Source organism: Enhydra lutris, unplaced genomic scaffold (genome assembly GCF_002288905.1).
Source record: "Enhydra lutris kenyoni isolate GAN:26980312 unplaced genomic scaffold, ASM228890v2 scaffoldscaffold56, whole genome shotgun sequence".
In the NCBI taxonomy this organism is placed as follows: domain Eukaryota; kingdom Metazoa; phylum Chordata; class Mammalia; order Carnivora; family Mustelidae; genus Enhydra; species Enhydra lutris.
The window spans coordinates 11414836-11430354 of NW_019154140.1; the positions used below are offsets into that span (position 1 = coordinate 11414836).

The window sequence follows — 15519 nt, forward strand, 5'->3', positions numbered from 1 at the left end:
CCCGTCTTTCTTCTGCAAGTCCCTCCTTTCTCCCTCCCTCATTGGGCGGGGCAGTAGCGAAGGGGCGGAGCCTAGGCTGGGCTTGTGGCGCGCTGCTCCCTCCTCCTTACCCCCCCCCTCCCTGTCCGGTCCGGGTTCGCTTGCCTCGTCAGCGTCCGCGTTTTTCCCGGCCCCCCCCAACCCCCCCGGACAGGACCCCCTTGAGCTCGTCCCTCAGCTGCCACCATGAGCGGTAAGGATGAGTCCACTCCAAGCTTAGGGGTGGGAGGGGAATGAGGGGGCGCGCGCGAGGGCCGACCGGGCGGTCCCCGCCGTGAGGGGGGGCGGGCGGGAGGCGGCGGCGGCGGCCTTGGTCCCGCCCGGGGCGGAGGGAAGGGAGGGAGAAGGGGCAGTGGCGGGGCCTGCGAGAAAGAGGGGGATGGGCCGCCCGCCCCGGGGGAGGGGGCAGCGTGGCCTCGCCCGCCCCCTGCCCGCCCCGGCCACGGGGGACGGGCCTTACCCCCCACTATTCGGCCGCCCGCCTGAGGCTCCTCCCGCCGGGGGCTGGAGCCGCGGGGGCGGCCCGAACAGTGCAGGCCCCGCCCGGGCCAACCGCCTCCCTGGTCCGCCCTCTGGTCGCCGCCTGCCCCAAGGCCCTCCCCTCCCCCCGTAGGTTTCCCCTCCCCTCCCCCCAGCCGTCCCGCCCTTTCCACGCCCCTCACCCCGAAACCGCCCTTTCCCTCTAGGGCCCGCCCTCTGTCCGCCCCGAAACCTCCAGATTCCTAAGCCCTGGACCCCTTTAGTCCTTTGGCAGTATTCACAAATGTTTTCCCACTCACACTTTTTATTTGTTCTTTTTTCTTTGCCCCTCTTCTGCTCTGGGTGCTTTTTACACTTCAAGTTTTCTCTTTCTCCATATCCTTTGACCCTAATTTTAGCAAGCTTTCCATCCACCCACATGTTGTTTTTTGCCTTACCTATCCTCCTTTTTCTCCCCAGGATACTTTTTTGTATTTTGAAACTCTTTGAACATGTCCACCGCCCCTTACATTTCCTATGTGAAAAGTACATTTTTAATGTTTTCTGGGTTTAATTTTGTGCAAGGGAGAATTAAGGCCCAGTTTTAGTGCTACTAAGCCTAGTTTGTGTTCTGTATGTCCTACAACTGCCCTTTCTCCAATCCACTTTTTTTTTTACACTAGTACCTTTCATCTTACTGTATTTCTTTTTCTTTGTAATGTCCCTTACTCCTCCTCACCTCACCTCACCCTTTTCCTTCCCCTAACTTTAAGTTGTCTTTTAATTCCTTTTAGACCAAGATCACTCCATGGATGAAATGACAGCTGTGGTGAAGATTGAAAAAGGAGTTGGTGGCAATAATGGGGGCAATGGTAATGGTGGTGGTGCCTTTTCTCAGGCTCGAAGCAGCAGCACAGGCAGTAGCAGCAGTGGAGGAGGAGGAGGGCAGGTAAGTGATGATCAGGACAGAGTGGGGGAGATGTTAAGAGAATGTGAATATTTTTAGATGATTATCTTTTCACAGAAACATTTTTAGGAAAGAGCTAAGTCATTTTGTAGCTAGGAAAGTTAACATAGTGAGACAAATTATTGGGAGATCCCCAAAGATGAGGATTTCAGGAGTATAAATAGGTCAGCTTTTCCTTCCTTCCTTCCTTCCTTCCTTCCTTCCTTCCTTTCCTCCTTCCTTTTTCCCCCTTTTTATGTGCACTGTTTTGCTGTTTATTTGTTTTATACTACCCCCTGGGCTGGCAGCTGGGTATCACTAAACTAATCCTCTCCTCTCCCTTATTTTCTGGCCAGGAATCCCAGCCATCCCCTCTGGCTCTGCTGGCAGCAACTTGCAGCAGAATTGAGTCACCCAATGAAAACAGCAACAACTCCCAGGGCCCAAGCCAGTCAGGGGGCACAGGTGAGCTTGACCTCACAGCCACACAGCTCTCACAGGGTGCCAATGGCTGGCAGATCATCTCTTCCTCCTCTGGGGCTACCCCTACCTCAAAGGAACAGAGTGGCAGCAGTACCAATGGCAGCAATGGCAGTGAGTCTTCCAAGAATCGCACAGTCTCTGGTGGGCAGTATGTTGTGGCTGCCACTTCTAACTTACAGAACCAGCAAGTCCTGACAGGATTACCTGGAGTGATGCCTAATATTCAGTATCAAGTAATCCCACAGTTCCAGACCGTTGATGGGCAACAGCTGCAGTTCGCAGCCACTGGAGCCCAAGTGCAGCAGGATGGTTCTGGTCAGATACAGATCATACCAGGTGCAAACCAACAGATCATCACAAATCGAGGAAGTGGAGGCAACATCATTGCTGCTATGCCAAACCTACTCCAGCAGGCTGTCCCCCTCCAAGGCCTGGCTAATAATGTACTCTCAGGACAGACTCAGTATGTGACCAACGTACCAGTGGCCCTGAATGGGAATATCACCTTGCTACCTGTCAACAGCGTTTCTGCAGCTACCTTGACTCCTAGCTCTCAGGCAGTCACTATCAGCAGCTCTGGGTCCCAGGAGAGTGGTTCACAGCCCGCCACCTCAGGGACTGCCATCAGTTCTGCCAGTTTGGTATCATCACAAGCCAGTTCCAGCTCCTTTTTCACCAATGCCAATAGCTATTCAACAACTACAACCACCAGCAACATGGGAATTATGAACTTTACCACCAGCGGATCAGCAGGGACCAGCTCTCAAGGGCAGACACCCCAGAGGGTCAGTGGGCTACAGGGGTCTGATGCTCTAAATATCCAGCAGAACCAGACATCTGGAGGCTCTCTGCAAACAAGTCAGCAAAAAGAGGGAGAGCAAAACCAGCAGACGCAGCAACAGCAGCAAATCCTTATCCAGCCTCAGCTAGTTCAAGGGGGACAGGCTCTCCAGGCCCTTCAAGCAGCACCATTGTCAGGGCAGACCTTTACAACCCAAGCTATCTCCCAGGAAACCCTCCAGAATCTCCAGCTTCAGGCTGTTCCAAACTCTGGCCCCATCATCATCCGGACACCAACCGTGGGGCCCAATGGACAGGTCAGTTGGCAGACTCTTCAGCTGCAGAATCTCCAAGTTCAGAACCCACAGGCCCAGACAATCACCTTGGCCCCAATGCAGGGTGTTTCCTTGGGGCAGACCAGCAGCAGCAATACCACCCTTACACCCATTGCCTCAGCTGCCTCCATCCCTACCGGCACAGTCACTGTGAATGCTGCTCAGCTCTCCTCCATGCCTGGCCTCCAGACCATTAACCTCAGTGCATTGGGTGCTTCAGGGATCCAGGTGCACCAGCTTCCAAGCCTGCCCTTGGCTATAGCAAATGCCCCAGGTAAGGCTTTCAATCTTTTGCATTCATTTCCAGAGCTAACTAGCTTAACTGAAACTGTTGAGTCTAAGGAAGGAAATAGAGATTTTTGTGGGTAACAGTTTCTAGAAGGCACGTTGATCAGAGAAATAGAATGATTCTATTTAAGTCATTTGGAACGGACTTAACGGAAACTTTTTTTTCAGTTAATCTTATGAGAAAGGAGCATTTCTGGGCAGTGTCTTTGGGGTCACTGTACTTCCAGGGCTTTTGGTGCTACAGAACAAGGGTCAGCAAACTTTGTTCTGTAAAGGTCCAGATAGTAAATATTTTAGGCCTTGTGGACCACGTAGTATTCTTTTTTATTTTTCCCTTACAACCCTTTAAAAATGTAAAACCAGGGCACCTGGGTGGCTCAGTGGGTTAAAGCCTCTGTCTTTGGCTTGGGTCATGATCTCAGGGTCCTAGGATGGAGCCCCGCATCAGGCTCTGCTCAGCAGGGAGCCTGCTTTCCTCCATCTCTCTGCCTGCCTCTCTGCCTACTTGTGATCTCTCTGTCAAATAAATAAATAAAATCTTAAAAAAAAAAAAAAAGCATTCTTACCTCAAGGGCTTTATTTGGCCTCTTGGCCCACCAGCATTGTAGAATGAGACTTGATTATAAACTTGACCTGTTTGTAGGACAGTTATTAAGTAATCAGGTATTTCTTATGAATTGTAGCTCTTTAAGTAAGGGAAAAGTGATAAAGTGGGTTCCAGAAGGATTCTTTCTTTCTTTCTTTCTTTTTTTTTTTTTTAAGATTTATTTTTTTATTTGTCTGACAGAGATCACAAGTAGGCAGAGAGGCAGGCAGAGAGAGAGAGGAGGAAGCAGGCTCTCCGCAGAGCAGAGAGCCCGATGCGGGGCTCCATCCCAGGACCCTGGGACCATGACCTGAGCCGAAAGCAGAGGCTTTAACCCACTGAGCCACCCAGGCGCCCCATTTTTTTTTTTTTTTTAAGATTTGTTTATTTAGGGGCACCTGGGTGGCTCAGTGGGTTAAGCCTCTGCCTTTGGCTTACGTCATGATCTCAGGGTCCTGGGATCGAGCCCCTCATTGGGTTCTGCTCAGCAGGGAGCCTGCTTCCCCCCTCTCTCTCTGCCTGCCTCCCTGCCTACTTGTGATCTCTCTCTCTCTGTGTCAAATAAACAAACAAAATCTTAAAAAAAAAAAAGATTGATTTGACACCCAGAGAGAGCACACACAAGCCTGGGAGAGGCACAGGGAGAGGGAGAAGCAGCCTCTCCCAATGTGGGGCTTGATCCCAGAACCCTGGGATCATGACTTGAGCCAAAAGTAGATGCTTTTTTTTTTTTTTTTAAGATTTTACTTATTTATTTGACAGATCATAGGTAGGCAGAGAGGCAGACAGAGAGAGAGATGGGGAAGCAGGCTCTCCACTGAGCAGAGAGCCCCTTGTGGAACTCCATCCCAGGACCCTGAGATCATGACCTGACCCGAAGGCAGATGCTTAACCAGCTGAGCCACCCAGACGCCTCTCTAGAAGGATTTTCAACAAAAAAGTTCATACTTAATTTTTAGTTAGCCAGAATATCCTGCTCTACTCTCTGTTTAATATTTAGTTAGCTAGAATATCCTACTCTCTGAGCAAGCTGATTAATTAAGGTTTAATTTTTTTAAACTTCTGGTTACCTTAAAAGTAGAATCCGTCTGTCTTCTCTTACACTAATGTGTATTTTCAGTAAGTTTCCTGGGTGATTCTGGTACTTCCTAGCTAGGAGAACCACTTCCTAGACTGCTTTGAATGTAGCGTATGATTAAGAAGGGATGGGAGAGAAAAGGAGAAGGCCTGAAATGGAGTGGGGAGGTGGAGCTGAGAGGAATTAGGAATAAGGAGAGCATTGAAGGGAAAGAGTCCTCAGGGAAGAGGTATGTATTGGAATGTATGTTTAATCAGTGGACCACAGTACTCAGTTATTCATTTTGAATAGTGTTTCACTGTTGGTTAGAGATTAAAAAAAGTGAAAAAAGTGAGAGTCTATTTAGAATTTATTTTAAATTCTGTGGTGATGGAGCTAATCTTTAGTAAAGCACAAGAAGAGGATACTATAGAATTTTTTTCAAGACTTACTTATCTGAAGAGGGAGAGGCAGAGGGAGAGGGAAATCCAAGCCGACTGCACGCTTAGAGTCAACACTGGGCTCAGTCTCGTAACTCTGAGATCAGACCTGAGCCAAAAATCAAGAATTGGACATTTTAAACCAGTGCGCCACCCAAGATACTATAGATTTTTATATTTAGGCATGATATAAAAAATTATGGGAAATAATTTAATATCACCAAATTTAGTTTTATTGGAATGTATGTGGGTTTGTAAACTGGTTACTTTTACTATAGAGTTATCATTTCATTTATGATTGGCTCTTATATAAAAGAGGGTAACAAATAGATAAGCGTATTTCCTGTCTTCTGCAGGTTTGGAAAATGGTGGCCGGGAGGTCTGCTCAAGTTCCCTAACTTTATTACATTCTTCTTTTTTTTAAAAAGATTTTATTTATTAGAACTTGAGAGAGAGATCATGAGTGGGGGTGAGGGGTAGAGGGAGAAAAAGACTTCCCACAAAGCTGGGAGCCCGATGTGGGACTCCATCCCATGACCCTAGGATCATGACCTGAGCTGAAGCCAGATGCTTAACCTGAGCCATCCAGGCACCCACTTTCTTACATTCTTGAGGTGTGTTTAAGATGACTACATTTTGAGCCTTAACAAGACAACGGTTTTCTTAATGCATCGGAGACCTTGGAATAGAAAGTCTGAGCTGGAGGGGACCAAAGAGGTCATCTAGTAAAACTGCCTTATTTTCTAGATGAGGAAGGGCATGGAGTTACAGAGAAGCAATTAAGTAAGTGGTGAGACTACATACTGTCAGAGCTAGGACTTGTACTTAGTTCTCCTAATGTAAGACTTACCTATTAGTTTTAACTTAGGATGTTAAAAAAATCCTTTAGAGTATTAAAAATGTTTTAGAAAAGATATTTTTGCTTCTTTGAAATTTAATGCTCTAGAGCTGGCAGATGTTTCATAGGCTAAAAATTATAGCTGTAGAAGTGGGAGAAGTTAATGAAAACTGAACAACACCCTGAAAATTAGACACTTGCTACAATAGCATGTTTGTTTTCTCTTTACTCTTAGTTTGTTGTATCCAATAGCTTTGCTCTTCCTCAAAGGAAGGCAAAGCTGGGGGATAGTTCCATTTAGTAATAATTTGGATCCTTGCGAATTTCTAAAAAGTTTCAGAGCTTAGGCTTTAGAGAAAAGTTATGAGGCATTCTCATTGCTAAATCATGCTCTGGGGAAGTCTGCCATATAATATGTCATAGGGTAGGGCTACCTGGCTATTATTGATGGTCTCAGAGCTCAAGAAAATGCATACCTTTCTGTGAAGTAGCTGCAGCTTGACATTCGCTAGTGAGAGAATGAGTCTCTGAAAGGCCATTTTGTGAGAGTTGAGATTGGTTGCCTCATTAATAGTGGTTTCCGAAGATAAAAGTTTCCTCCTTTTTGTTTAGTCATACTTGTGCAACATTTTTTCCCCCTTCAATTGGTCAACTTTATCCTCAGTGAAAGGTAATAAAATAATTTCCTAGAAGCTTTAGTGCTGCTCTGCTGTTGCCTGGCTGCTAAAAAATGTTTCATTTTACCCCTTTTTCTGGTATGTAGTAGTTTTACTGGAAAAACTCAATGTCTTGACAGTATAATATAGTAGAAAGAGCCTTGGATGTGAAATCATCTATAGATAAGTGGATAGATACATAGCACTCTACAAATTGAAACATTATTACGTGGTTGTGGAAGACTGCAACTTCCATGGTGTTCACTTAGTCTGTTTACATTTATTATTTTTAAAAATTATCTTTTAGAAATTGTTTAAGCTCTCCTGTTGACTTGTAGTGTTTATTTCTGTTTGCTGAATACACAGGCAAAGGCACACAGAAACTTAGCACAAAAGTAAGCCAGCCATCTCTGTGTTTTTTATGGCTCAGCCCCTGGTGGGTGGTAGTGAGGAAGGGACCACCCAGTAAACTGAGTTTAGTTCTAGACAGTGAAATGATCTATGGGCTCTGAGGTTGGGTGTTTTTTTTTTTTTTTCCCCATCAGCTTTTTTGTAGTTTTTTGTTTTTAAATTGACACTGTTTCCCAGTTAAAGCCCCCTTTCCTCTCATTTTGTAGTTAACACTCTCACAGATCTTGTTTTTTTCCAGTTTAAAGTTTCAGGTTTTTTCTCAGACACTGCTGTGTCCTGAAAACTCTTCCACCAGGTTGAGGGGGGCCAGCTTTGAAAGACGTTTGTATGACTTCGTGGGAGTTCTGCCTAATAAAGAGTTCAGTGCTAGTCTTTGGCAGGAGAATAAAACATATTTCCTTGATGGCTATAATTCAGTCAAGAAGCAAACTTCAGGCACTAAAAATAAAAATTTCACATCTGCTTGGTTTTATCCAGGTCAGGAAAATGTGTTCTCTTAGAAGTTAAGTTGAATGTGATACCAGAGTTAGTTTGCCAACAGTGTTGCTAAACTTGGGGTCAGATTGCTGAGAACTAATTTATTATAAAGTTGTATTTTAGACTAGGGTATTTGAACACTAGTTACAAGTAGGTTTAGATAATTTATATGTGTTCAGAATTATTCTTTTGCAAAAGATCATTTGAGAGAATTTTCTCTTAATATACTTTATCAAATACGTAATGTCAAATGTTTCTACATCGTTTGCCTTTTTAATCTAATACTTGTTTCTGAAGGTGATATTAGTGCTTTTAACTGATTTCAATTTAAGTAGAAAAGGTCTCCTTTAAAACCAAGGTCCCTTCGTTGATTTGAAACTACTGAGAAGATAGTCCTCGGACCTTTTCAGTTGCTCCTATTTACTCATTCTGGTGGCTTTCTGTAAATGACGTCATTGTTAAATCACATTGCATTGTGTAATGTGGCCATTTTAGTTCTTAATTAAATAACAAGAGCACAAGGGTGCCTAGTGTTTCAGGGAAGTTTAGTATCTGTTTTGTTCTTATATCTTCCATTTTTTTAACTGTTCCACTTTGTAAAGTAGCATATAATTGTTGCCACTAATAATTTAGTTCTGTTCATTCCTTCTCATTGTTTTGTTTTGACATTCCTTGAAAATGTTTTGGGATGTAAGATAAACTTCTGTAGTAAAGCTTTATTACATAATGCTTTGTAAGTTACTTACTGGATGTCTGTAAACATTAGTAGATAATATTAGTTGAAAAAAAAAAATTTTTTTTTTTTCAAAGATTTTATTTATTTATTTGACAGACAGAGATCACAAGTAGGCAGAGAGGCAGTCAGAGAGAGAGGAAGGGAAGCAGGCTCCCTGCTGAGCAGAGAGCCCGATGCGGGACTCGATCCCAGGACCCTGAGATCATGACCTGAGCCGAAGGCAGCGGCTTAACCCACTGAGCCACCCAGGCGCCCCGAAAAAAATTTTTTAAGATTTTATTTATTTATGGTCAGATGGAGAGGGAGAGCGCACACAAGGAGGGGGAGCAGCAGGCAGAGGGAGAAGCAGACTCCCTGCTGAGCAGGGAGCCTGATGCAGGACTTGATCCCAGGACCCTGGGATCACGACCCAAGCTGAAGGCAGACGCTTAAACTGCTGAACCACCCAGGCGTCCCTAGTTGAAATTTTCTACTTTGCTATTTGTTTTTCATATTTCTCACAGGTGTGTCACAATATTGCTATTCCCTTTCTCTAATATACAGCATTATTATTCAGGCCCTAGTGTGCTGAAGTGTTATTTTAAGGCGTATATGCTCACATTATGACTATATTGTTAATACTATGCTAGGTTTTAAGAATTGTTTCTCTTAGAAGAGCCTGAAAAAGTTTCTGTAGACATATTTTCTTCAGAATTGGTTGCAAATTTGGGCTGTTACTTGAATTTGCACTTTTCTCCAGTGTTTTTTAAACTCTAAATGGCTTATGGAAACTGGTCAGTATTACTTGTTTGACAAGTTTGGATGTGCCAGTCTAATTTACTATGAATCTTTCTAAGTCCGTATCTATGTGCAAAATAAATAACTTAATTTTGAAGGAGTTAAGATATATCTGTGCCAAAATAAAGACTTTACCATAAGAGATGAGAGAACTAAGTTAAAAATCTGTACATCTCCAGGGGCGCCTAGGTGGCTCAGTGGGTTAAGCTGCTCCCTTCGGCTCAGGTCATGATCTCAAGGTCCTGGGATCAAGCCCCACATCTCTGCTGAGCAGAGAGCCTGTTTTCCCCTCTCGCTCTGCCTGCCTCTCTACCTGCTTGTGTTTTTTTTTTTTTTTTTTTTAAGATTTTGTTTATTTATTTGACAGAGAAGAGAGCGAGAGAGGGAACACAAGTTAAGAGAGTGGGAGAGGGAGAAGCAGGCTTCCTGCTGAGCAGGGAGCCTGATGTGGGGCTTGATCCCAGGACCCTGGGATCATGACCTGAGCCGAAGGCAGACGCTTAACAACTGAGCCACCCAGGTGCCCAAGAAATCTTTTTATAGGAAAGAAAATACTTGCTGCAAATAATCTGAAACAGGTTAAATGCTATTGAGACGGATCTTTTCTTCATTTTGAAGAACTCAATATGTTCTTCATTGAATTGATCCTGTTTGATGGTTTAAAAGTTACAACTCTTTGCAGACATAATATAATTAAATGAGACTATCATTGGTAATAGCAACTAAACTGAAGGTTGCTGGAGCTGGAGACCCTCATCCTCTTCAATACCCCCATTTTGACAGAACCTAAGGACTAGAAAGATTCAATGACTTGCAGAGGTCACTGACAAAATTTATAGAGTAACAGATCTTTTGGCTTTAGATCAATATCCTTTTCCACTGTACTACACTATTTTCATTTTCTTTTTCTTTCCTCCTTCCTTCCTTTTTAATATTTAGGTAATCTCTACACCCAGTGTGGGGTTTGAACTCCTAACCCTGAGGCCAAGAGTCGTGTACTCTACTGACTGAGCCAGCCAGGCACCCCTGTTTTCCTTTTCTTCTTTTTTCCTGCTATTTTCTCTTATAGGAGTTCTTTCAAGTAGAAAAATGGCTTTGGGTTTTTTTTTTTTTAAACCCAGGTTCAGTGTTACTAACATTTGTAGCCTAGGACAGATAATAGGAAAAAAGAAGCATGGTTAATCAACAACTTCTTTAGAAACTTTGTTATGAATCATAATTTGTTATAATCAGATTAGTTAATTTGAATTTATTTGAACTGTAATTAAATGAAATATAAATAAAGTGATGTGATCAAACCATAGGAAGGGAGGATCAAGATGGCAAAAGAGAAATCAAATGTGAAAAAAATCAAAAGAGAAAATGTGAAAATCAGCTGAGTCATATTGAGGTGTGTGTGTAGAAGTGTATTACTCTCCCCCCCCTTTTTATAGTTAAGATGATGTGATGTGTTTTCCCTGACTGTACCTCTCTTACTGTTTTTTCCCTGATATGCTTGAGACATTTTCATAGCAAATGTTTATTGTTCCTCATCTGTTGTTTTCCATGCTATCAGGAAATTTCCTTTCAGTGCCTGCCTTCTCTACCCACCACGTTTCTTTCTTTCCTTTTTTTTTTTTTTTTTAATTTTATTTATTTATTTGAGATAGAATGAGAGAGAGAGAGAGAGAGCACAAGGGGGAACAGAGGGAGAGGGAGAAGCAGACTTTCTGCTACGTGGGGAGCACGACGTGGGGCTCTATCCCAGGACCCTGGGACTACAACCCGAACTGGAGGCAGACGATTAACCAACTGAACAACCCAAGCATCCCTACCCACCACATTTCTGATTTGGAAAAAACATATTATCCTGACATGCTTTGTTGGGGATACAGTTGGGGATACAGTTTAACAACCCTTTGAGAGACTATATTAAGGGCCCAATTTTGTCTAGGCCTGATACAGACAATGCATAACATTTCTTTTTTTTATACATAATATTTCTTATGGTCCCGTGTGGTATCTGGAAGTACTGTGCTTAGAATTATTTGGCAGTTTCTTGCACTCATGAAAAACTGTATTTTAATTTTATACAGACTATTTGTCTTAAGTTAAAAAACTCTTAATTCTGAAAACTGTATTTGGAATTTTCCATATTATCAAGAACTTCTTTGTTTGGTTTGGTGTTCTCTTAACAGAATATCTTGTTGGCATTATCATGTTTTGAATGGCTTCCTTGTTTAGCCTTAAATGCTGTTAAGAAATCCAGTAATAGGGGCGTCTGGGTGGCTCAGTGGGTTGGGCCGCTGCCTTCGGCTCGGGTCATGATCTCAGGGTCCTGGGATCGAGTCCTGCATCGGGCTCTCTGCTCGGCGGGGAGCCTGCTCCCTCCTCTCTCTCCGCCTGCCTCTCTGTCTACTTGTGATCTCTCTCTGTCAAATAAATAAATAAAATCTTTAAAAAAAAAAAAGAAATCCAGTAATACTCATGATTCAGTTAACTCACGTGTACATTTACTGAACACGAGTATACTTAGTAATATAAGTATATAAATATTATAATATTATATAATAATATATATTATATAATAAAGTTATATATGATAAATAATATAAGTAAATTACTATATTAAGTATAGTAATATAAGTATATAAGTAATATAAGTATAAGCAATAATATATTGCCCCCAGCAGGCTTAAGAGTTAGATACAAAAGTGTAACAGTGGAGGGGAAAAGTATAATAATGAAAATGGGTTCTAATTTTTGATGCCTTATTCATAGGCAAATTTAGCAAAATTTATTGAGCATTTATTGTCAGATGTGCTAGGGTCTCAGAATTCGCTGAAACAGATAATGGTCCTTCCCTTCATGGTATTCAAGTTGCTCTTGTGCTGTAGTTATATACACTTATTGCACTTCAGAGGGGACGAGTTTTCACACTAATTTTCATAGTCAGCTAATCCTGAGTTGCAGAAAATACAAGAAATAATAGGGCCACGCTATTTTGGATTTTATTTTTCTCCTACTGTGTTATATATTACCAAGTTACTTATTTTTAATTAAAATCCTGTCGTGTCCTTTAATATTTTATTAACTATTTGTACTTCTACTTATAATTTTGACTCAAGTTTTAAGAGCAGATATGTGGAAAGGGGGAAGAGAATTGCACAAATACTTTCATGTATTTAATGGTAATGGTATTTTTGTTCATTATTAAATCTCTAGCATTTACATTTTTTTTTTAAGATTTTATTTTATTTTATTTGACAGAGATCCAGGTGGGCAGAGAGGCAGGCAGAGAGAGAGGAGGAAGCAGGCTCCTTGCTGAGCAGAGAGCTCTCTGCGGGGCTCCATCAGGACTGTGGGATCATGACCCGAGCTGAAGGCAGAGGCTTTAACACACTGAGCCACCCACGTGCCCTGCATTTACATATTTTTAGGGAAAAATTATTTTAAACTAAAGAATATGCAAAATGGTATAGTTATTTTTTAAATAGTAATAATTATTTTTTAAAGATTTTATTTTTTTGAGAGAGAACATGAGAGGGGGAGAGGCTCAGAGGGAGAAGCAGATTCCCCACTGAGCAGGGAGTCCGATGTTGGACTCCATCCCAGGACTCCAGGATCATGACCTGAGCTGAAGGCAGTTGTTTAACCACTGAGTCACCCAGGCACCCTAAATAATTATTTTTAAATGTGATAAAATACATGTAACATAAAATTTACCATCTTAACCATTATTTATTTGAGAGAGTGAGAGAGGGGCCATGAGCAGGGCTGGAGTCAGGGGAGAGGCAAAGGGAGAGGAGAAGGTGATTTCCTGGTCTATCCCAGGACCCTGATATCATGACCTGAGTCAAAGATGCTTAACCTACTGAGTCACCCAGATGCCCTCATCTTAACCATTTTTAATTGAACAGTTCAATACTGTTAAGTATATTCACACTGTTACGCAACAGTACTCCAGAAATTTTTCATCTTACAAAACTTAAGTTCTATACCCAATAAACTCATTTCCCCTCTTACCATTCCCTTGCAACCATTATTCATTCATTCTTTCTTCCTTTTTTTTTTTTTTTTTTAAAGATTTTATTTATTTATTTGACAGAGAGATCACAAGTAGGGAGAGAGGCAGGCAGAGAGAGAGGAGGAAGCAGGCTCCCTGCCGAGCAGAGAGCCCGATGCGGGACTCGATCCCAGGACTCTGAGATCATGACCTGAGCCGAAGGCAGCGGCTTAACCCACTGAGCCACCCAGGCGCCCCATTTCTTCCTTTTTTTAAAAAGATTTTAAAAAATTTATTTGACAGGCAGAGATCACAAGTAGGCAGAGAGGCAGGTAGAGAGAGAGGAGGAAGCAGGCACCCTGCTGAGCAGAGAGCCCGATGTGGGGCTTGATTCCAGGACCCTGAGAGCAGTGACCTGAGTCAAAGGCAGAGGCTTTAACCCACTGAACCACCCGGGCGCCCCTCTTTTTTTTTTTTTTTTTTTTTTTTTTTTAAGATTATTTATTTATTTGACAGAGAGAGAGACAGCGAGAGCTGGAACACAAGCAGGGAGAGTGGGAGAGGGAAAGCAGGCTTCCCGCCGAGCAGGGAGCCTGATATGGGGCTCGATCCCAGGATCCCAGGATCATGACCTGAGCTGAAGGTAGAGGCTTAACAACTGAGCTACCCAGGTGTCCCACCATTATTCTTTCTATTTCTGTGAGTTTGACTATTAACTTGACTACTTTGTCATATAAGTAGGATCATAGAGTACTTGTCTTTTTGTAGCTGGTTTATTTTACATAACATAATGTCATCAAATTTCACACATATTGTAGCATATGACAGGATTTTCTTTGTAAGGCTGAATAATATTCCACTGTTTATATATATATATATATATATATATATATATATATATATACACCACATTGTCTTTATCTCTTCATGTATGATGGACATTTGTGTTGCTTCTGCCTTTTGGCTATTGAGAATAGTGCTGCTGTGAACTTGGGTGTATAGATGTTTCTTTGAGATTCTGCTTTCAGTTCTTTTGGGTAGATACCCAGAAGTAGAATTGCTGGATCATATGGTAATTCTATTTTTAATTTAAAAACATTTATTTTTTATAACTTTCCTTTTAGCTTCTTTAAAGAAACTTTTAATTTTATTTATTTATTAATTTTTTAAGATTTTATTTTATTAGAGAGAGAGCGCAAGCATGATTTGGGCACAGGGAGAGGGAGAAGTAGACTCCCTGCTGAGCAGGGAGCCCGATATGGGGCTTGATCCCAGGACCCTGAGATAATGACCTTAACTGAAGGCAGACACTTAACTGATTGAGCCACCCAGATGCCCCAGAAACTTTTTTTGCACTATTTTTGCGCTATTTTTATAACCAGAACTTTATTTTATTTATTTATTTGACAGAAAGAGACACAGCGAGAGAGGGAACATAAGCCGGGGGAGTGAGAGAGGGAGAAGCAGGGCTCCCACGGAGCAGGGAGCCTGATTCAGGGCTGGATCCCAGGACCCTGGGGTCATGACCTAGCCGAAGGCAGCTGCTTAACAGCTGAGCCACCCAGGTTCCCCTATAGTCAGAACTACATTTTAAACTTTTCTTTTCTTTTCTTTTCTTTTTTTTTTAAGATTTTATTTATTTGACAGATAGAGATCACAAGTAGACAGAGAGGCAGGCAGAGAGAGGAGGAAGCAGGCTCCCCGCTGAGCAGAGAGCCGGATGCGGGGCTTGATCCCAGGACCCTGAGATCATGACCTGAGCGGAAGGCAGAGGCTTTAACCCACTGAGCCACCCAGGCACCCCTAAACTTTTCTGACTGAGCACTTTTCTCGTAAGATTGTGTCCAAATTTCCTAACCTAATGGAGCAAGATCATTAATACATTATAGTTGATATCCAGTTGCTTTTACGTTATTTAAATCTTGGGTATTTATAGAGTAAGTTGTTTAAAATGGAGCTCAAGGGTTGAGGCTTGAGATAGGAATTATTGCTATTTAGAATTGCACAAGAAAAATTGTCATGATATACAATGTGTTTGAGCATGCTTTTATTTTTTTTTATTTATTTATTTTTAAAGATTTTATTTATTTATTTGTCAGAGAGAGAGAGAGGGAGAGAGAGCAAGCACAGGCAGACAGAATGGCAGGCAGAGGCAGAGGGAGAAGCAGGCTCCCTGCTGAGCAAGGAGCCCGATGTGGGACTCCATCCCAGGACACTGGGATCATG

The 15519-nt window shown here is 42.4% G+C and overlaps 1 protein-coding gene across 2 annotated transcripts in view; it reads left to right on the top strand.

Annotated features, from left to right (window-relative positions):
- Positions 1-207: 207 nt before the first annotated feature.
- The window catches only part of LOC111157856 (Sp1 transcription factor), a 41775-nt gene continuing 26463 nt past the window's right edge, over positions 208-15519 (top strand). The window contains exons 1-3 of one of the 2 annotated variants that reach the window (XM_022519551.1): positions 208-232; positions 1293-1447; positions 1801-3316. In XM_022519551.1, coding sequence (XP_022375259.1) covers positions 226-232; positions 1293-1447; positions 1801-3316 — 1678 coding nt within the window. In that variant the 5' untranslated portion in view covers positions 208-225. Of the gene's footprint in view, positions 233-1291; positions 1448-1800; positions 3317-15519 lie in introns of those variants that run through there. The other variant, XM_022519552.1, reaches the window with a different exon arrangement.